This window comes from Macaca mulatta, chromosome 13 (assembly GCF_049350105.2).
Source record: "Macaca mulatta isolate MMU2019108-1 chromosome 13, T2T-MMU8v2.0, whole genome shotgun sequence".
Classification (NCBI taxonomy): domain Eukaryota; kingdom Metazoa; phylum Chordata; class Mammalia; order Primates; family Cercopithecidae; genus Macaca; species Macaca mulatta.
The window spans coordinates 24285749-24307934 of NC_133418.1; the positions used below are offsets into that span (position 1 = coordinate 24285749).

Consider the following 22186-nt stretch of genomic DNA (forward strand, 5'->3'; position numbering starts at 1 on the left):
GAAGACAGAGAGAAAGTGGCCAAAAATATTTGGAGGGGTGACAAAAGCTTGCAAGAATCAATGAAACACATTCATCTATAGAGAAAAAAAAAATCGAAAGAACTTATTCCGGACAAACACAATGATACACATAACTATACATATTATAATGAAAATGCTGAACCAATGACAAGGAGAAAATCTCAAATGTATCAAACATAAAACGACTCTCTGTATACAGAAATACAGTGATAAAATCATCAGCTAACTTTTCATCATGCCCAAAGGAGGCTAGAAAACAGTGGAATGATATGTTTAAATGCTGGAAAACAAAAAACAAAACACACAAAAAAAAACCCAAGGATTCAATATCCACTGAAAGTATGCATTCAAAATAAAGGTAAAGGAAAAATATTTCGTGATAAACAAAAATGAAGAGAAATGATTACTTAAAGACGTGTTCTTTAGAAATTCTCTAGGAAATTCTTCAGATTCACAAAAAATAACAGCAGACAGTAACTTGAATCCATAGGGAGGAAGGAAGGTCTCAAAAGTACTAGGGGAACAAAAACAAAAAAAGAGCTAGACCAAAGAAACATGTTTACTTCCATTCATATGAGGTTTCACGTAGAGAAATCCAATCTATCTGGATAGACGTCAGAATGCCAGTTTCCTTCACTGGGATTGGGAAACGGCTGTTCCCTGAAAGGTAGGTACATGAGGGAAGAATCTGGAGATTCTAAAGTATTCTACAGTTTAATCTGGGTGGAGAATATATGTAAAACTTTATTCAGTTGCATTATTTAACATTTCTGTCCTTTACTTTGTGTGTGTTTTATTTCAATTTTTAAAAAATTGAAAGGCCAAATCTGAACTCTTTTAAACAAAAATGAACGAAAGCATAAGAATTAGTAAATTTTTGTGGAAACTCAGCCTTATTAACAAGAAGTATAAAATGTACCTGGGAAAGTGCTATGAAACAAGAAATCTGTTAGAGAAGACAGAAGGAAATGCTTCAATTTCTCCCACATGGGCAGCATAGATTTTACGCCTATTGGTTTCCCTCTGAAGAGAGAGATATTTTGAACAGAGAAGTCATTTTGTTCACAAGAGAGGCTCCCACCCTCCCCTTGGCTCTTTCCACCCCACTGCACCCACCAGGTGATTTGCATATTGTGCCCTAGGGAGGACCTTCCCTTGGGAGTCTGAGATAAAAGCCCAGCTCTAAGCTTGTCTTGACTGATCAGGACTCCTCAGTTCACCATGAGGCTCCCTGCTCAGCTCCTGGGGCTGCTATTGCTCTGCGTCCCCGGTAAGCGCAGAAGGGAGATGAGGGAGGAGAATGGGGTGTAAAGGTGAGCTCTGGGGTTCCCACTGCCTCCTATGAGCAGTGAGCTGTGGGGGCCTCACTACACTCCTATGTGTGTTCCTTTCATGTATTGCACGTGCACATCTTGTCCTCCAGGATGGGGCTTGTGATGTTCAGATCTGTGAGAATGAGGAAGATACAAGAAGAAGCAAGGATCTGTGCTCTGGGGAAGACTGACACAGAAAGAGGGGATGGTGTGGGGTCTTCTGGAGACCACTTTGCGCCATGGATTCCTAGAGTTTCATTTTGAAATGTTATATTCTTGAAATATGAACAAATAAATATATGGCCTGCAACAAACAACAAATCAAAATTTATGAAAATGATGCATAAAGTATCTACATAAGCTTGCTCTCTTTGTATTTATTTCAGGATCCAGTGGGGATGTTGTGATGACTCAGTCTCCACTCTCCCTGCCCATCACCCCTGGACAGCCGGCCTCCATCTCCTGCAGGTCTAGTCAAAGCCTTGTACACAGTAATGGAAACACCTACTTGAGTTGGTATCAGCAGAAGCCAGGCCAACCTCCAAGGCTCCTGATTTATCAGGTTTCTAACCGGTACTCTGGGGTCCCAGACAGATTCAGCGGCAGTGGGGCAGGGACAGATTTCACACTGAAAATCAGCAGAGTGGAGGCTGAGGATGTTGGGGTTTATTACTGCGGGCAAGGTGCACACCTTCCTCCCACAGTGGTACAGCCCTAAACAAAAACCTCCCTATGGGGTGGCCCAGCTGCCCACATGTGGTACTTGACTGGGGTGCAGCTCAGCAGGGTCTCAGAATCTGCGTAAGAGGAAGATGCTGGAGAAGCAGGGGACAATTCACAGCTGAGGACTCTGGACTTTGAGAGCCCAGCCACACCGCAAGCACCACTCCTTTATGCCCTGGCAGTTGCCACAACCTTGACTGTCATAAGCAGCAGGAGAATGAGGGGTCCAGGTGCCCTGGGAGTAAGCAAGCAAGATGGAAGGGAGAGAAGAATGAAAGCTCACCCTAACGCTCCCTGCCTTGTGTACATTTGCCAATTAAATGTAATCAGCAGAGCAGACAGACCATTGACACAGATTGTGACTATCCATGTTGGATACATCTTCGGGTTTAGCAGTTGAGGACATTTGATAATATTTAATATTGGTATTTTGCCAGTTTTCTAACTTTCTGCTTCCCCTATTGTCCCACTCCCAAAAGGCAGTAGAGACAACAATCTATACTAGTTACCGTAAGGGGAAGCTGGCTGAGGATAGTCAGTGAAAACCTTGATTTTGGAGTATCAAATAGATTTTTGTAAATTCATGGAAGATACAAGATCCTAATGCTAAAACTGTTTAATTAGCCTTAGTTACCTTTTAATGATAGAAAAAATGCAGGGATGAAAGCTTGAAGGAAACATAGGAGAGGTCAGCTTCAGTTAAACTGCCCTTGGCCTTTGGTAGGTAGGGATATGGATGGTGGTGGAGTTGGCAGTTCATGATGTGGACCCAGGAGGCCTGATATGTTTTTTGTGAAGAATCACAGAGTTGAAGGCACCACTACCTGGCTTCCTGGGTGGAGCCTGCATCACTGTGAATTTCCTGGGAAAATAGTGCTTTAGGAAGCGTTTTAGATCTGCAACCACCAAAGGGTTACTGAAATCCCTGTGGAAAGACACCTGAGGTCATGTTGCTCATATCTTGTCAACCCAACACAGCCAAACAGAGCATCTGAAACTCATTCTGGCCCTAGAGACTGCTGGTTGGGTCTGGAGATGTCACAAGCACTGACATGCTGAGCAGAAGGCCTAGCAGGGTCTACACCAGCAGGGGGCGGGCAGTGGGGGTGGAGACCGGTGTCCGTGACTCAGACATGTATTCGGGATGCTCTGTGCAGCCTTGGGGATTGGGGGAGCACATTGTATCTGTGGGAGTTTTATGTCTTCCTCACCCAGCACCTTCATCCCTGGCTGCTGACTCAGACCTCAACACGTGTCCCATAGAAAGCACGGGGCACATGTAGAGGCTGCCCTGTGCAACCCCCAAGGCTCAGCTGGATTCTCCTTTCCCAGGAGAGCTCCTCTGCCTGTGCCAAGTCAGAGCTTGTGTCCATAGGCAAACTTGGCGGCTGTGGCATCCACTCCTCATTCCTTCCACTACTTTCTAACGTCATTAAAGTCTAACTTTGGTATTCCGTTATTTTAAATGGTTTGTACTTTTTGCAGTGGTTGTTTTGGCCTTTCCACTTTTATCTACTTCACTGTACCTGAGAATGAAGATTCCTTCCATTGTTTTAACACAAGTAAATTTTAGAAGTCACTACGTTGGTACTATTTGGTCAAAAAAAAAAGGAAAATATTTTCAAACAATAAATGGAATGTATTATTTTCACTGTATCTGGTCAGTACTTGGACATAACCCTGATTCCCACATTCTTGTAATAGTGATATAAAAAATATACGCTTTACAGAGAGTCAGTTTAAAATAGTGCTCTATGAATATCTGTGAATTAATAATGAGCCTGTCATTTGCCTGCTGTGGCATGGTATGACTAAAGTAAAACGATGTTACAATCAACGGGATAAAGTAATCCAGATTTAAAGAAGTGTGTTATATTAGAGACGATTTTCTATTAAAGATAATGGATTCCATGAAAAGTATAATTAAATCTGTAGCTTTAACCGGACAGACCAAACAGACAGTAAAAATTATGTTTATCGCAAGTGGTGTATAAGACCAAATTTGTGACAAGTCTCCAGAGCATATTTTTACACATACCAACAAGTAAGGACACGCATACAATCAAAATTTTATTCATTTCTTCATCACAGGCACCAGTTTGCAGCCTGGAGATGCTGCATGTTCTCCTGTGAGCGGAACAATCACCAGCACCCTGCACAGCCTGAGGACCTCAAACATAGCCTCCCTAGGATGCTCAGCCTCTCAGTGCAGCACCAGTAACTGCAGTGCCCCGAGATGGAGCCCACAGCTTCGCCTGAAGAGTCTTTGAAAAAGAGGCCATGAGTCCTCACTTACAGGCATGGGCTCCTCTTCTGTGCGAACAGGGTCAGGGCCCTCCGGGAAGCCTCCCAGAGCCTCTTCTTTCCTCCAAATATTGGGTGCTCAGGCCCCACAGATTCTCCAGGGAGTGGCTGCCATGTCCTCTCTGGAGCCGCCATGAAGTTCCCTGCTGTCCTCATGGCTTCAGGGATGCTCGTTCACGTCACTGGGAGGGGATCCTAGTGGGTCGTCATCTCACCTGCTGCCTCTGATGACCTTCAGGGTACTTCCTCCTCCTTTTGCCAAATGACCCCACTCTCACCAACCCTCTGGAGGAAGGAAAGCTGTCCGCACTGCACGATTTTTGCTTTTGAGCAAGTCAAGGCTCACAGGGGTCTCACACTTGCACAGCCCATATTAATATTACATGATTCCTATTTTCACTTTTCCTATCTTCCAGTTTTCTCTGCACACTTACTCGCCCTGCCCGTCCACTTTCTCTTGTGAAGCTGCTAATGTGGGTTTTTATTTCCAGGCTGATGTGACTTCTTTGCTGCAATACTAGACATGTGCTCATCACATGCCCACATTTTTAAGAATAAAATATTTTGAGCACAATTTGCTCTTGTTGTACTCGTATGTCAGGGTGGCAACTCAGGGGATTGGTCTGAAAATGTATTTGCTAAAATGCATGAACATTTCTAGAAATTCAAGGTTATAAATTCAATGCCTTCTTGCATTCCACAAATTTTGATATGTGTTTTCTTTCACTTCAAATTTTTTGCAATGTCCATGGGATCTCAGGCAGTAAGCGCTGCTCCACAGACTGAATCGGCAGTGCAGTTTTTGTGACTGTTCCAGACGCTCTGCCTGGGGCCTGTTCTTAAGGCTTCCCAACAATTTTTGAGCTATTTAATATCCCATAATGAATCCCTTTATGCTTAGTGCAGTTGACATTTGTAACCAATACTAATGACCACTCTACACCGAGGGCATTGTTGCCTCCTTTTTTCCAGCTCTATATAATGCTTTCCAGGTGAACCTACTAGAGGAGGCCAACATGAATAACCTTCATGTCATCAAAAGTGTGTGACAAATTAGCTCAGAGGAGCCACCAGGTTTTCAGTCAGCTGCAGTATCTCATGACGCGAAAAGAGGAGACTGAGGAATCCACCTGTAATCCTTTAGTCAGTCTTTCTGCACCCTTAGGTAGGGTCTCCACATGCATGTACTCATCAGTGCTCTGAGGAATACTGAGGGAAGCATCCGGGGATAGCTTGGGCTTTCTCTGAACTCCCTCCTCTGTTTCTCTGTCTTTCTGGACCACCAATTCCTTTTCCTCTATTCAGGGACACTCCCAGGTACCTCATGGATTTCCTTTTCCTGCACAATGCTCTAGAAACTCTCCTCAGGGTCTCAGAGGGATCAATCCAAATTTCATCCCCTTTCATTTAAAACCTTCTGGGCTCAATATCCTTAATTTCTAATATCCAATTTCTTGAAAAGAATAGTTTCATGTATTTTGTGCTGTGTTTTAGTTAATCCAGGGAAGAGTGTAAATCTAGACCATTCTAATCTATTTTGGCTACAGGTTGAATATCTGGAAGCCCAAGTCTGAAGTTAGAAATTTGTTGCTCCTCAAGGTTCTTCACCAGCACCTGGCAGTGTGGGGATAGCAGGTCATGCTTTAGGGTTGCAATTGGGACTTTACTGCCATTCCCTTATCTCTTGCTTTTCCCACACCACACAAGGTCTCCTGAACACATATACAGACAGTTCCCACACATTCACATGCCATCCTGCTTTCCAGCAGCAGTAACCTGGCCTCACTTTGTGCCTGTGGGGGAATGGCTACTGCACAGCTACTCTCAGGAGAATGAGCCCAGAGAAAGGGCCAACTCCCTGGAAGTTAGGGTTAGAGCATTTGAATTTGTAATTTCAGGGCCCCAAGTACCAGGGTGTGATGTAGAAGAAAATTGGCTCTATATTAGCACAATCTTTCTGTGGGAAAGACTGGAGGAGAGCCAGGTGAGGGGCCTTCACTTCTGGGGCCCAGAGCAAGAGACCCCTCTTGTTGGGTGTGCATGTAGCTTTGAATGATGCGTTATTACTAAGACACTCGATAGCTCCATTGAAATCCAAGATTGGAGACCTCCAACCACCATGCTCTGTCAGTGTCCACAGGGCCCCTGTGTGATCCAGCAGGTTGTTGAGGACTCCCCGGCCTTGATGAGTTGGCAGCAGAGCTAGTTTGTCTCCAGCCTCATCCTCCCTTCCTCCACTTCTTCCCTGAAACTCAGCAATTCCCTAGGCGAATTGATCTTGTCTTCCTCCTACTTTGAAGAGAATTGATCCTTAGTGATTCTGGGGTATTCAGGGTTAAACATTTATCGTAATTCAGGGTTCAGTTTCATGACCATCCTATTTGGTTGATGAAAGAAACTATTTGATTTGATTTTTATTTTTTGATAATCAAGTTTGGCATCCTTAGTCAGAACTTTCATGCTGATGAGCTGAGAGAAATAAAGTTACTAGGCACTAGGCAAAGTGGCTAACACCTATAATCCCAGCATTTGAAAGGCTAAGACTGTAGAATTACTTGAGCCCAGCACTTTGAGCCTAGCTTAGACAACACAGCGAGACCCCATCTCCACAACAAATGAAAAAATTAGCCAGGAGTGGTGACATACACCTGTGCTTCTGGCTACTGGGGAGGCTGAGACAAGAGGTTTGTTTAAGCCCAAGAGGTTGAGGTTGGAGTAAGCTGTGATATTGCCACTGCACTCCAGTATAGGGGACAGAGCAGGACCCAGTCTCAAACAAACCAAAGCCAACAAGTTACATTGGTAGCAAGGGGGTAGACCATTGAGGTCCCCAAACCAAGAATAGGATGGCCGCTTAGTTGATGGATACTAAAGAGACCTGTATCTTCAGATAATAATTTGTCTGTGAACTACGCACTTTTGAGAAAGCATAGAGTTATCTTTGTGCATCTAGAGTAAATTTCCATGTCTTATCACTGTAACAGGTATGGCTCAGTGCCATTACAAAATACTTTAGAATAGTTTGGGTATGCTCTTAACAGCTGCCATTTTTATTTTTAAAATATTGAAACAATTTCACATATACAGAAAGTTTGTAAGTATAGTACAAAGTAACACTTTTTTCCCCAAAACCATTGAGAGTAACTTGATGACCTCATAGCCCCACCCTTTAAGACTTTGCTATGTATTTCCTTTAGACAAGACATTTTCCTACATAAACCAACACATTTGTGGAATCGGGGTATCATTATCTGTGCGTCACTCCATCTAATCCTCAGGTTTATTTCAACTTTTCTTAAGTGTTCTGATAATGTCTTTTGTAACAAAATGATTCATGGGCTGCCTTTGGTGGCTTGTACCTCTCTAGTTGTCTTCCATCTAGAACAGTTTCACAGTCCTTGTTTGGACTTTATAAATTTACTGCTTTTGAAGAGTACACACCAGTTACCATGTAGATTGTCAATTAAATTTGGTTGAATTTTCTACAAGATTCAACTCTGTTTAGCGTGCCTGTTGCAGGAAGATCCAGAAGCGATACTGTGCTCTCACTGCATCCTACTGGGTGTGTGTGATTTCCATCTGCCCCGTGACTGACGAGGTTCAGTTTGACTCCTGCTGAAGGGAGTGTGTGCCAGGCTTCTCCCTGCACCTTCACTCTTGTTTTCCTTGAAAGAGATAAGAATTTGTGGATATGTTCTTGATGCTTCATGAATATCCCCCTCCTAATTGAAATATAGACATGGATCTGTGTTTTCTTAGATGGGTTATAATCTGCTACCATCATCATTTACTTTCATAGTCAACACTCTTCTGATTTGTCCAACGGGAGCCTCATTCACACTGGCTCTGACTACCTGCTGCTTTTACCCCATCATTCTCTGAGCACTTTTTTAGTTTCTGGCAGTACATGGTACAGGCTTATCTTCCACTTCCCCTATTTTAGACCTGACATCACCCATTTCTCCAAAGATTACTGATTCCTTTTAGTAGAAATTGGTATTCAGAAAAATAAGATCTACACACTAAATGTATTCTGTGGAACTGATGTGTCATTGCTTCTAGAGAAGATGATCTATCAATTGTCTATCTATCATCTATCTATCATCATCATCTATTCATCTATGTTTTTACCTATATCTACATAAACCATGAATTGTCACTGATACAGCTACAGTCAAGAATCATAGAGTTGATTCTAGTATGCTCTTTTAAAATATTTCTAACATTTCTCCCTGGGTATCTTGGCTCTAATTATCCTTACTACACTGACTTATGGGATCAACGTCTCTGTGCAACACTAATCTCCTGCTGCCATTGCCACCTACACTCTCCTGGCAGACAACTTCCCTCTTCTGCCTCACAACCTGCATTAGCTCTGATATCCTTTGCCAGTTCACTGTTAATTTTGACTCCTGCATGGGTGACCTTCTCAATCTACATGGGCACTGATGCTAGTACCAATGGCTTTACCCCTTTTGAAGGGCCCTGCTCATCCTGCTTCAGCTGTGACATCTGCGCTAGTGGGAGGATGATGCCCCACATCCTGCACCTACGTGAGGATATCCTCTTCCCTCTGCTAGAGCTTCAACACGTCTGGTGGGATTCCCTCTCCACTGTACAACATGTGTCCTTTCCATACTGTGTGGGTTTCACACCCTGTGCAATATTTTGGTTTCCCCTTCATTTTGGTGCACGGTTTTCTTTCTGAACCTGCTTTGGTTAAATGCCTAAATCCAGACATTAAGAACTGCTTTCTCTTAAAAACTGGAAAAGATTGGTAATACAGAGATATACAGTTTACTGAACAGAGTAGATTCAAGAGTAGATGTGAGCACTGGGTCTAGATAACATCTCAGCTTCCAGAAGAAATTAGCTTAAGAATGGTGGAAGGCACACATATTAATCCAAGGTGCTCAGGAAATGGAAATGCATGATGGCACACAGAGCTAGAAAGTAGCTGAGACTTTTCAGAAGTGGAGGTAGAAAATTTCTGATGTTGGCCTAGATGAAAGAAGAAAGAAAGAAAATGTAGAAATAGAGGAAGACAATCACATGTTTGAGATAAGAGGTTAGCCATGCCATTTACCCAGTGGCTGGACCTTTCCTTGCAAAGCATTACACTATTTTCACATATTATATGTTAACATTTTCCTTTTTCTTACTTTTTAATAAATAAATCTTTCCCTCTATCCGTCCATCTGTGAATCCATCCGTCTTTCTTGTACCTCATTGCATCTCTGGCTGATAGTGCTGATGATTTACAGCATCAAGGGCTCTAGAGGATCAGAGAAAAGAAGTCCCTCTGGCCTCAATAATATTCATCAATGCCAAATGCAGGACACTTCCAAAATTTATTGCAGATTCTGGAGATGTGCTTCTCCAACAAGCCAGGTCGTCTTAGACGGGAAGCTAGTGAGAAAAGTAGGTCATGAACTATGAATAGAGAAGAGTAATCTCTTTACAAGACAGTAGACAGATTCTGTTCTGTGGCCCCCAGAGAGAAACATGTTCTCTGCTGACAAGTGTATGCAGGCCTGATCAATCTTATGATGCCTGGGAGACACTAGGCCTGTGCAATATTATGGAGATAAAGTCATTCTTGCAGCTGTGCAAATTTTTATCTTCAAAAAAGCACAGCCAACTTCCTGAAGACTTGTACACAGGCTGGTCACACCCTTTGCCAGAGTCAGCACCAGTCAAGACACAGCATGGACATGAGAGTCCCTGCTCAGCTCCTAGGGCTCCTGCTGCTCTGGCTCCCAAATAAGTAGGGAGAACACTAGGAATTTACTCAGCTGGTGTGGTCACTACTGCCTGGCTATTCAGAAAAGTCCTCTCATAACATGGTTAATAGTGTTAATAGTTTTATATTTTCCATCACAGGTGCCATATGTGACATCCAGATGACCCAGTCTCCATCCTCGCTGTCTTCATCTCTAGGTGAGAGTCACCATCACATGACAGGCAAGTCAGGCAGGGCATTAGCCATGTTTTAACCTGATACTAAGAGAAGCCAGAAAAAACACCCAATTTGCAAACCTGGGTCCCATTGCAGTTACGTGGCAGTGGATCCAGGACAGATTTTATTCTCATCTTCAGCAGCCTGCAGCCTGAAGTTGCTGCAACTTCTTATTATTGATCAGTACAAAAGTTACCCTCTTAGAGTGTTACAAACCCTATAAGCTCCCCAAGGAAGCAGATATGTGAGGCTGGGCTGCCCCAACTGCTTTTCCTGGTGCCTCCATCTGCTGAGAGTGTTTCTCAGACACAGCCACACTCTGAAGGTCGCTGAGCAGTTTTCATAGAAGGGGTAAGGGAGGTGTCTCTACACCTTAGTTTCTTTTATCCTCCTCAGCCGCAGCAGCAGACATGGCAATGCCTCTCCTAATTTCATAAAAGAGTCATTACATATGAGGACTCTGGGTTACAGCATTGGTCCAGGTTCATGCAACAAAAGAGAAGCTATTGTAGGTAACCCAAATAGAAAGTTTTTCCTAATATGGGAAATCCATGTCTAAATTACATCTTTTCAAAGACCAGAAGATATAATGGTTTAGGAAACCAGAAAGGCAAAAGAAGTGCTATGAAATCTACTTCAAGAAGCAATGGTGGCCAGGCATGGTGGCTCAGACCAGTAATCCCAGCACTATAAAATACATATATACATACACACACACTATATATATACACACACACACACATATACACACACACACTATATATACATACACTATATGTATATTGTATATATATAGTGGTATATATATGTATTTTTTATATATACACACACTATATATTTATATATTATATACAAATTATATATTAATTATATATAATTAATATATATAAATTACATATATTTATAGTGTGTGTGTGTTTGTATACATATAGATATATACATATCACACATGCATTTAAAAAGGCCAAAAATAGCCATTGGAATCTTGCATAAGAATAACAAGCCGGGCTGGGCACAGTGGCTCACTCCTGTAATCCTAGAAATTTGGGAGGCCGAGGTGGGCAGATCACCTGAGGTCAGGAGTTTGAGACTAGCCTGACCAACATGGAGAAACCCCTTCTCTACTAAAAATACAGAATTAATCAGGCATGGCGGTGCATGCCTGTAATCCCAGCTACTCAGGAAGCTGAGGCAGGAGAATTGTTTGAACCCAGGTGGTGGATGTTGCATTGAGCCAAGATTGCACCATTGCACTACAGCCTGGGGAACAGCACCAGACTCTACCTCAAAAAAAAAAAAAAAAAAAAAGGAATAACAGATCAGGCATGGTGACTCATGCCTGTAATCCCAGCACTTTGGGAGGCAAGCATATCGCTTCAGGTCAGGAGTTAGACCACCCTGGGCAACATGGTGAAACCTTGATTCTACTAAAAAAATACAAAAAATTAGCCAGGCAGGCATGATGGCACATTCCCGTAGTCCCAGCTGCTCAGGAGGCTGAGGCAAGAGAATCACTTGAACCCAGGGGGTGTAGGTTGCAATGAGCCAAGATCATAGCACTGAACTCCAGACTGGGCAACCTAAGACTATCTCAAAACAAAACAAAACAAAACAAAACAAAACAAAACAAAAAAGGAACAAAATGGAAGGAATAACACCAGGCAATATCAAACCCTGCTACAAATAACACTAATTAAAGTATTTTGATTTGGTGAAGGGTGTGGACTTTAACCCTGTGCAATGGGTTAGATAATCCAAATACAGATCTGCACATATGCAGTCACCCAATTTACAATAAAAGTGTTACCACGGGCCAGGCACAGTGGCTCATACCTGTAATCCCAGCACTTTGGGAGGCTGAGGTGGGCAGATCACGAGATCAGGAGTTAGAGACCAGCCTGACAAACATGGCGAAACCCCATCTCTACTAAAAGTACAAAAATTAGCAAGGCATGGTGGCACATGCCCGTAATCCCAGCTACTGAGGAGGTTGAGGCAGGGGAATCACTTGATTACACAACTTGCAGTGAGCCAAGATCGTACCACTGCACTCCAGCCTGGGTGACAGAGACTCTGTCTCAAAAAAAAAAAAAGGAGTTACCATAGACCATTCCTACTGAAAGAGAAAAATATCTTGGTCAGGTAATTTAAAACAAGAGACATGTACTTTCTCACAGTTCTGAAGGCTGGGAAGTCCAAGGTAAAGGCATTGGCAATCTTTTCATCCCATGAGGTTCCAAGATGGTGGCTTGTGGCTGCGTCCTCACATGGTGGAGGTGGAAGGGCAAAAGAGACAAACTCTGTGTGAAGCTACTTTTATTGCGTGTTCATCCCATTCACAGGGGTGGAACCATCATGAATAATCAGCTCCCAAAAGCCCCACTTTCTAATATTGTGGCATGGGGTAAACAGGAATCTTGGATGAGACACAGACGTTCAGACCAAAGCAGTAATCAGTAGAGAAATATATAATAAGTAACGGTATTGGATCAATAAGATATCTATATTACATAAAAATGAATCTTGACCTTTACATTTCACCTCTATATTATATAAATATCAACTCTAAATGAATCATAAACTAGAATATAAAGGCAAAGTCATAAAGCTTTTAGTAAAGAGCATAAAAACATATATAAAAAACAGGTGCAGAAAGAAATTTATTAAAGAGGACACACAAAGCACCAGGCACAAAGACAAAGATTCATAAATTAGGTTTTATTTGTATGAATTACCTTTTATAGGGTTTTAAGCAAATAAATTAAAAATATTATTTGAGGAATACATATAGAAGAAATTAACTACAGAGAGGAAAATCAAATTATAAAGAATATGAGATTCAGAATTCTGATTAACTGGGGGGAGATAGGCATATGGCATCATGGAAACCTCATTCAGAGATACCCTTTTAGAGGAACCTGTTGGATGGTAGGTGTTGTGACAGTCATCTTGAAGGATATAACTGGCATCAGTCACCCTTGTGGCCCAAACAACTCATATCCCTCTTACAGGTTAAATGCTCTAATTCTCACCCCATCAAGCCTAAGTATTATTCCATAATAGTGTCAGGGCAAAGTTCAAAATATCATCATCAAAATGATGTCCTGGGGAACTGATGTCAGCAAGATAGGAGAGTAAGTGTTGCCAGGCTTCACCCCTCACAAAACCCAGCAATTCGACAGTTATCCAAGAAGGCCAATATCCTGGGAGGGCTGAACAGTTCAATTCCAAACATGCAGCAACAGGATAGAGTAAAAAGCTAAGAATAAGCACATGCAAAGGATGGCTGGAAGCTGATGGCACACCTGGGAGCCCTGATACCTCTAGGAACAAAGAAAGGGGAAGCAATTGCTATCAGCCAGTGGTGGTGCCACTGTGGGCCCCATAGCCTGTGCTGTGGGAGGATCCCGCAGCCTTTGCCGCTGATCACCTCAGCAGCCACCCGGGCAATCCCCCACCATTCAATTTTCCAAGTGGAGGCCTTTGAAGGTTTCTTGTCCAGGATCATAGCAGCCTGCTCCACAGGGGCCACTGGTGCTTTTGCCTGGGTAGTAACCTGCAGCCATAGTCGCGCACACCCCAGAGAGGGAGATGCTCCTAACTGGGAGCCCCAGTTAGGAGCCATTGTTTTGTCTCCTGTGACAGGGCTACCTCCCAGCCCCTTGGCACCAACCTTACCCTCTGCGCTGCCCCAGACCCAGGCCTCAGGGTCTCACCCCGCACTGGCAACTCAGACACTAAGCCACTTCTATGTGCACTAGCCCATGCCTAGCCCCAGACCCACTGTCACTGCAAGGGTACCCTCCAGACCTCGTCACTGTGGCTGCTCTGGAAATTGCCAAAGACATCAAATAAATTGAGACGTGGTTATGGGCACACCTCAGAGATATTGCTGGTCTCGTTTCCAATCACTACAATAACATGAATATCATCATAAAGGGAGTGACAGGCATTTATGGTTTTCCAGTGTGTATAAAAGTTATGTTGACACTATCTTGTAGTCCACGAAAAGTACAATATTATTATGCCTAAAAAATGCACATACCTTAGTTTTTTTAAAACGCTGCTGAACAATACTGACATAGAGACAGGAAGTAACCACTACCGCTTGAAAAATGGCACCAAGAGACTTGCCTGGGGTAGAGTTGCCACAAACCTTCAATTAGTAAAAATCACAGTATCTATACAGCACAATAAAGCAAAACACAATGAAAGGAGATATGGCTGTATCTGGAAAAAGGATGAGAGCTTTGGGTAAGGACAGTGTTAGGTTTTGAAGGGAAGGAATGGGTTAAAGAAAGACAGCGAGAGAGTTGGCGGCTCTACAGCAAAGCAGGTTTTATGTCCAGCACAAGACTGTGGAGGTGGGGGACTAGCTTAATACCCACTGCCGCTTACAGGCTGGGGTACTTACAGGTATGGGTGGGAGGGGTCTGGGCAGTACGAGTTGTTACCCGACAGGACGTTAATAAGATAATCCTGTGGTCAGGCGGTTATGCCAAGGATGTTCTTTGGCCCTTTGCCCAGCGGGGTGTGACAAGAATGTTTCTTGGGCAAACTGTCCAGCAGAAGATGAGAGGGATGTCCCTGTAGTCAGGTGGTTAGGCAGGATGCCTCTCACAGTCCCAACCCCCGTGGAATGTCTCACTTTGACCGAGGTCTACAAAATGGCGGGTGGCTAACAAAATTGTGCACTTTGGACTAACAGATAGGAAAAGTCTATGGCCTTTTGCCTGGGACTGCTTTTTTTCACCCTAGCTTCATCAACAGGAATTTTAGAAGTCTAATTTTACCAACTGAAATGGCATCAACAACTGGAAGCTTGTTGCCCAAGGGGATTGACTTGAGCTGGGATGGAGAGTAGGACAAGATCCTTCAGTGTTTTCAGCTAATGGTGCTGAACTCTGCAGGAAATGCCCAGAAAAAGCCCAGAGTTTTGCAAGTCCGAGGTGATGACCCTGGTTCGGGGGAGTGGTACACCAGTTAAAACTTGATAATGGATTACTGGAAACCATGCAGTCATAGAATTATAGAGATCAACCCTGCACGCATTCTTAGAATGAGCAGATGTGACTTAGCAATTGCATATTTGAGTGAAGAGACTCAAGTGGACCCATTGAATAAAAATGAAGGAGGTGTCTTTTATGTTCCCGCTTCAAGCCACACACATACACATTGGCAGAAAGTAGATGATTGAGCTCAAGGAGTTTGAGCAACACAAATGCCCAAGTTACTGGTGATTACTAAACTATGCAGACACAGGTACGGCTAAAACTTAAAAGGAAACAAAGTAGAAATATCAATGGCCAAACAGCTAGTAAGGTATAGATTCTGCAGCATAAGTCCAGGCAAGCTGTTAGAAGGAAATTCAACACTCTTAGAAAAATAAAACAGAATCCAGAATTATGTATTAGTTGAGACATGTATAAAATATATATTATCTACAATGCTCATTTTTCCACAAAAATTCCTGAAAAGAAAGAGAAAGTCATAAACCATATTGAGATAAATCAGTCAGTGGAAGCTGACTCTGACTGTTCCTAAATACTGGATTTTCCTAAGAGTTTCAAGTGGTTGTCACATAAATGCCTCAAAGAATATTTAGAAGTATGATCAAGGACTGAAAAAAGAAAACATAAAGACAATGACTGAAAGAATGGGGTCTCTCAATAGAGAAAGGGAAAGTATGGAAAAGGACCAAATAAGAATTCTAGTTGAAAAATATAAAACAGTAGGGAAAATTCACTGGAAAGGGCAATAGGAGTTTAAGTTGGCAGAAGCATCAATGAAACTGAAGATAGTTTAGTAGAAATTATCAAATCTGAAAAAGAAAGAAAATAATTAAAGAAAAATAATCATGACCTTAGAAGTTTATCAGTCAATGTGAAGAACACCAGCAAATGTGCAGTGAGTCAGAAAGGAGAAGACAGAGAGAAAGTGGTCAAAAATATTTGGAGGGATGACAAAAGCTTTCAAGAAGCAATGAAACACATTCATCTATAGAGGAAAAAATTGAAAGAACTTATTTCGGACAAACACAATGATACACATAACTATACATATTATAATTAAAATGCTGAACCAATGACAAGGAGAAAATCTCAAGTGTATCAAACATAAAACGACTCTCTACATACAGAAATACAGTGATAAAGCCATCAGATAACTTTTCATCATGCCCAAAGGAGGCTAGAAAACAGTGGAATGACATATTTAAATGCTGGAATAAAAAAAAACACAAAACAAAAAAACCCCCAAAAAACCAAGGATTCAGTATCCACTGAAAGTATGCATTCAAAATAAAGGTAAAGGAAAAGCATTTCTTGATAAACAAAAATGAAGAGAAATGATTACTTAAAGACATGCTCTTTAAAATTCTCCAGGAGATTCTTCAGATTCACAAAAAATGACAGCAGACAGTAACTTGAATCCATAGGGAGGAAGGAAGGTCTCAAAAGTACTAAGGGAACCACAACAAGAAAAAAAGAGCTTGACCAAAAAATTGTGTTTACTTCCATTCATATGAGATTTCATGTAGAGAAATCCAATCTATCTGGATAGACTTCAGAATGTCAGTTTCCTTCATTGGAATCGGGGAACGGCTGTTTCCTGAAAGGCAGGTACATGAGGGAAGAATCTGGAGATTCTGAAGTATTCTACAGTTTAATCTGGGTGGAGAATATATGTAAAACTTTATTCAATTGTATTATTTACCATTTCTGTCCTTTACTTTGTGTGTGTTTTATTTCAATTTTTAAAAATTGAAAGGGCCAAATGTGAACTCTTTTAAACAAAAATGAAAAAAACATAAGAATTAGTAAATATTTGTGAAAACTCGGCCTTATTAACAAGAAGTATAAAATGTGCCTGGGAAAGTGCTATGAAACATGAAATATGTTAGAGAAAACAAGGAAATACTTCAATTTCTCCCACATGGGCAGCATAGATTTTACGCCTGTTGGTTTCCCTCTGAACAGAGAAGATATTGTGAACAGAGAAGTCATTTTGTTCACAAGAGAGGCTCCCACCCTCCCCTTGGCTCTTTCCACCCCACTGCACCCACCAGGTGATTTGCATATTGTGCCCTAGGGAGGATCTTCCCTTGGGAGTCTGAGATAAAAGCTCAGCTCTAAGCTTGTCTTGACTGATCAGGACTCCTCAGTTCACCATGAGGCTCCCTGCTCAGCTCCTGGGGCTGCTAATGCTCTGCGTCCCCGGTAAGGGCAAAAGGGAGATGGGGGAGGAGAATGGGGTGCAATGGTGAGCTCTGGGGGTCCCACTGCCTCCTATGAGCAGTGAGCTGTGGGGGCCTCACTATACTCCTGTGTGTGTTCCTTTCATGTATTGCACGTGCACATCTTGTCCTCCAGGATGGGGCTTGTGATGTTCAGATCTGTGAGAGTGAGGAATATTCAAGAAGAAACAAGGATCTGTGCACTGGGGAAGACTGACACAGAAAGAGGGGGTGGTGTGGGGTCTTCTGAAGACCACTTTGAGCCATGGATTCCTAGAGTTTCATTTTGAAATTTTATATTCTTGAAATATGAACAAATAAATATAAGGCCTGCAACAAACAACAAATCGAAATTTATGAAAATGATGCATAAAGTATCTACATAACCTTGCTCTCTTTGTATTTATTTCAGGATCCAGTGGGGATGTTGTGATGACTCAGTCTCCACTCTCCCTGCCCATCACCCCTGGACAGCCGGCCTCCATCTCCTGCAGGTCTAGTCAAAGCCTTGTACACAGTAATGGAAACACCTACTTGAGTTGGTATCAGCAGAAGCCAGGCCAACCTCCAAGGCGCCTAATTTATCAGGTTTCTAACCGGGACTCTGGGGTCCCAGACAGATTCAGCGGCAGTGGGGCAGGGACAGATTTCACACTGAAAATCAGCAGAGTGGAGGCTGAGGATGTTGGGGTTTATTACTGCGGGCAAGGTACAAACGTTCCTCCCACAGTGGTACAGCCCTGAACAAAAACCTCCCTATGGGGTGGCCCAGCTGCCCACATGTGGTGCTTGACTGGGGAGCAGCTCAGCAGAGTCTCGGAATCTGTGTAAGACGAAGATGCTGGAGAAGCAGGGGACAATTCACAGCTGAGGACTCTGGACTTTCAGAGCCCAGCCACACCGCAGGCACCACTCCTTTATGCCCTGGCAGTTGCCACAACCTTTACTGTCATAAGAAGCAGGAGAATGAGGGGTCCAGGTGCCCTGAGAGTAAACAAGCAAGATGGAAGGGAGAGGAGAATGAAAGCTCACCCTAATGCTCCCTGCCTTGTGTACATTTGCCAATTAAATGTAATCAGCGGAGCAGACAGACCATTGACACAGATTGTGACTATCCATGTTGGATACATCTTCAGGTTTAGCAGTTGAGGACATTTGATAATATTTAATATTGGTATTTTGCCAGTTTTCTAACTTTCTGCTTCCCCTGTTCTCCCACTCCCAAAAGACAGTAGAGAGAACAATCTACACTAGTTACCCTAAGGGGAAGCTGGCTGAGGACAGTCAGTGAAAACCTTGATTTTGGAGTATCAAATAGATTTTTGTAAATTCATGGAAGATACAAGATCCTAATGCTAAAACTGTTTAATTAGCCTTAGTTACCTTTTAATGATAGAAAAAATGAGTCCCTGAATTTCCAAAAGTTGTTTTCAAAAATAAACAGCACATACTGGAAAATGTAGAGTATGTAATTTTTCCCATAGAAAACTGGAAAAGTACAGAATAATGTGAACATTTTTACCTCAAAATGTTAAGAATTTCAGACTGGGCAGACTGCAGGGATGAAAGCATGAAGGAAACATAGGAGAGGTCAGCTTCAGTTAAACTGCCCTTGGCCTTTGATAGGTAGGGATGTGGATGGTGGTGGAGTTGGCAGTTCATGATGTGGACTCAGGAGGCCTGATATGTTTCTTGTGAAGAATCGCAGAGTTGAAGGCACCACTACCTGGCTTCCTGGGTGGAGCCTGCATCACTGCGAATTTCCTGGGAAAATAGTGCTTTGGGAAGAGTTTTAGATCTGTAACCACCAAAGGCTTAGTGAAATCGCTGTGGAAAGAGACCTGAGTTCATGTTGCTCATATCTTGTCAACCCAACACAGCCAAACAGAGCATCTGAAACTCATTCTGCCCCTAGAGACTGCTGGTTGGGTCTGGAGATGTCACAAGCACTGACATGCTGAGCAGAAGGCCCAGCAGGGTCTACACCAGCAGGGGGCGGGCAGTGCGGGTGGAGACCAGTGTCCATGACTCAGACATGTGTTCGTGATGCTCTGTGCAGCCTTGGGGATTGGGGGAGCACATTGTATCTGTGGGAGTTTTATGTCCTTCTAACCCAGCACCTCCATCCCTGGCTGCTGACTCAGACCTCAACACGTGTCCCATGGAAAGCATGGGGCACATATAGAGGCTGCCCTGTGCAACCCCCAAGGCTCAGCTGGATTATCCTTTCCCAGGAGAGTTCCTCTGCCTGTGCCAAGTCAGAGCTTGTGTCTGTAGGCAAACTTGGTGGCTATGGCAGGAGGACAAAAAGTCAGGTGTGTCAACTCAACAATGAAAGGTTCTTTTTAGTATGGAATTTCAGAACATCCATTCCTCATTCCTTCCACTACTTTCTTACGTCATTAAAGTCTAACTTTGTTATTGCGTTATTTTAAATGGTTTGTACTTTTTGCAGTGGTTATTTTGACCTTTCCACTTTAATCTACTTCACTGTACCTGAGAATGAAGATTCTTTCCATTGTTTTAACACAAGTAAATTTTAGAAGTGACTACATTGGTACTATTTGGTCAAAAAAAGGAAAATATTTTCAAACAATAAATGGAATGTATTATTTTCACTGTATCTGGTCAGTACTTGGACATAAAGCTGATTCCCACATTCTTATAATAGTGATATTAAAAAACACACTTTCCACAGAGTCAGTTTAAAATAGTGCTCTATGGATATCTGTGAATTAGTAATGAGCCTGTCATTTGCCTGCTGTGGCATGGTATGACTAAAGTAAAACAATGTTACAATCAACCGGATAAAGTAATCCAGATTTAAAGAAGTGTGTTATATTAGACATGATTTTCTATTAAAGATAATGGATTCCATGACAAGTATAATTAAATCTGCAGCTTTAACCGGACAGACCATACAGACAGTAAAAATTAGGTTTATGGCAAGTGGTGTATAAGACCAAATTTGTGACAAGTCTCCAGAGTATATTTTCACACATACCAACAAGTAAGGACACACATACAATCAAAATTTTATTCATTTCTTCATCACAGGCACCAGTTTGCAGCCTGGAGATGCTACCTGTTCTCCTGTGAGTGGAACAATCACCAGCACCCTGCACAGACTGAGGACCTCAAACACAGCCTCCCTAGGATGCTCAGCCTCTCAGTGCAGCACCAGTAACTGCAGCGCCCAGAGATGGAGCCCACAGCAGTTGGGCTGGAGAAGATGGTGAAGACGGCTGGAGAACCTTTGAGGAGGAGGCCATGAGTCCTCACTTACAGGCATGGGCTCCACTTCTGTGTGAACAGGGCCAGGGCCCCCAGGAAGCCTCCCAGAGCCTCTCCCTTCCTCCCAACTTAGGGTGCTCTCCCCACATATTCTCCAGGGAGTGGCTGCCATGTCCTCTCTGGAGCAGCCATGAAGTTCCCTGCTGTCCTCATGGCTTCAGGGATGCTACTTCACGTCACTGGGAGGGGGGATCCTAGTGGGTCGTGATCTCACCTGCTGCCTCTGATGACCTTCGGGGCACTTTCTCCTCCCTTTGTCAAATGACCCCACTCTCACCAACCCTCTGTAGGATGGAAAGTTATCTGCACTGCATGATTTTTGCTTTTGAGCAAGTCAAACCTCACAGGGGTCTCAAACATATACAGCCCATATTAATATTACATATGATTTTTATTTCCACTATTCCTATCTTCCAATTTTCTCTGCACACTTACACACCCTGCCCATCCACTTTCTCTTGTGAAGCGGCTAATGTGGGTTTTCATTTCCAGGCTAACGTGATTTCTTTGCTGCAATACTATACATGTGCTCATCACATGCCCACATTTTTAAGAATAAAATATTTTGAGCATAATTTGCTCTTCTTGTACTTGTATGTCAGGGTGGCAACTCAGTGGATTGGTCTGAAAATTTATTTGCTAAAATGCATGAATATTTCTAGAAATTCAGGGTTATAAATTCGATGTCTTCTTGCATCCCAGAAATTTTGATACGTGTTTTCTTTCACCTCAAATTGCTTTGAAATGTCCATCTCTTGGTTTCATCTTTGTCCCTGCCTTTATTTAATAGTATGTTACATAGTTTAAAAATATTTAGATTTTTTTCTGATAGCTTTCTGTCATTGATTCCTAGTAAATTTCCCTTGCCTTCTGAAACTTTATTTTGTGTGATTTAAATCGATTTAATGTCTTTGAAATATCCTGTGACCCTAAGCATGATCTGTCTAATGTTTTAAAATAGCTATGGAGTCTGCTATAGTGGTGGAGTGTTCTCTCCGTGTCAATCCTGCCCACATGGTTGAGAGCTTTGGCAAGTCATCTGCATCTGCATTGGCACAAGAGACAGTGTTCGCTACATTGCAGGCTGGACCTGCTGGTAAAAGTCTTATCCATAAACCTGAGCTAATGTTCTCTTCTGCTGAATCCAAATTTTTAAACAAAGCTTTTCTTCCTTAACCAATTGCAAATTTAGAAATCTTGTAATCTACCCTTCATCTGTAAGCCCCTGCTTCAAGATGTCCTGCCCTTTTAGGCCAAAACCAATATGTGACCTCCATGTATTAATTTTCAGTTTTACCTGTAATTTCTACTTTCCTGAAATTTACTCCTACCTTATAA

The 22186-nt window shown here is 42.6% G+C and overlaps 2 gene segments (V, D, J or C); both read left to right on the plus strand.

Annotated features, from left to right (window-relative positions):
* Positions 1–1169: 1169 nt before the first annotated feature.
* Positions 1170–3708, plus strand: LOC106993055 (immunoglobulin kappa variable 2-24-like). The segment is given in 2 exon segments: positions 1170–1291; positions 1721–3708. Coding segments are annotated over 2 exon segments (381 nt in total).
* A 13727-nt stretch (positions 3709–17435) lies between these two features.
* On the plus strand, positions 17436–18313 carry LOC144333713 (immunoglobulin kappa variable 2-30-like). The segment is given in 2 exon segments: positions 17436–17537; positions 17967–18313. Coding segments are annotated over 2 exon segments (381 nt in total).
* Positions 18314–22186: the final 3873 nt, after the last annotated feature.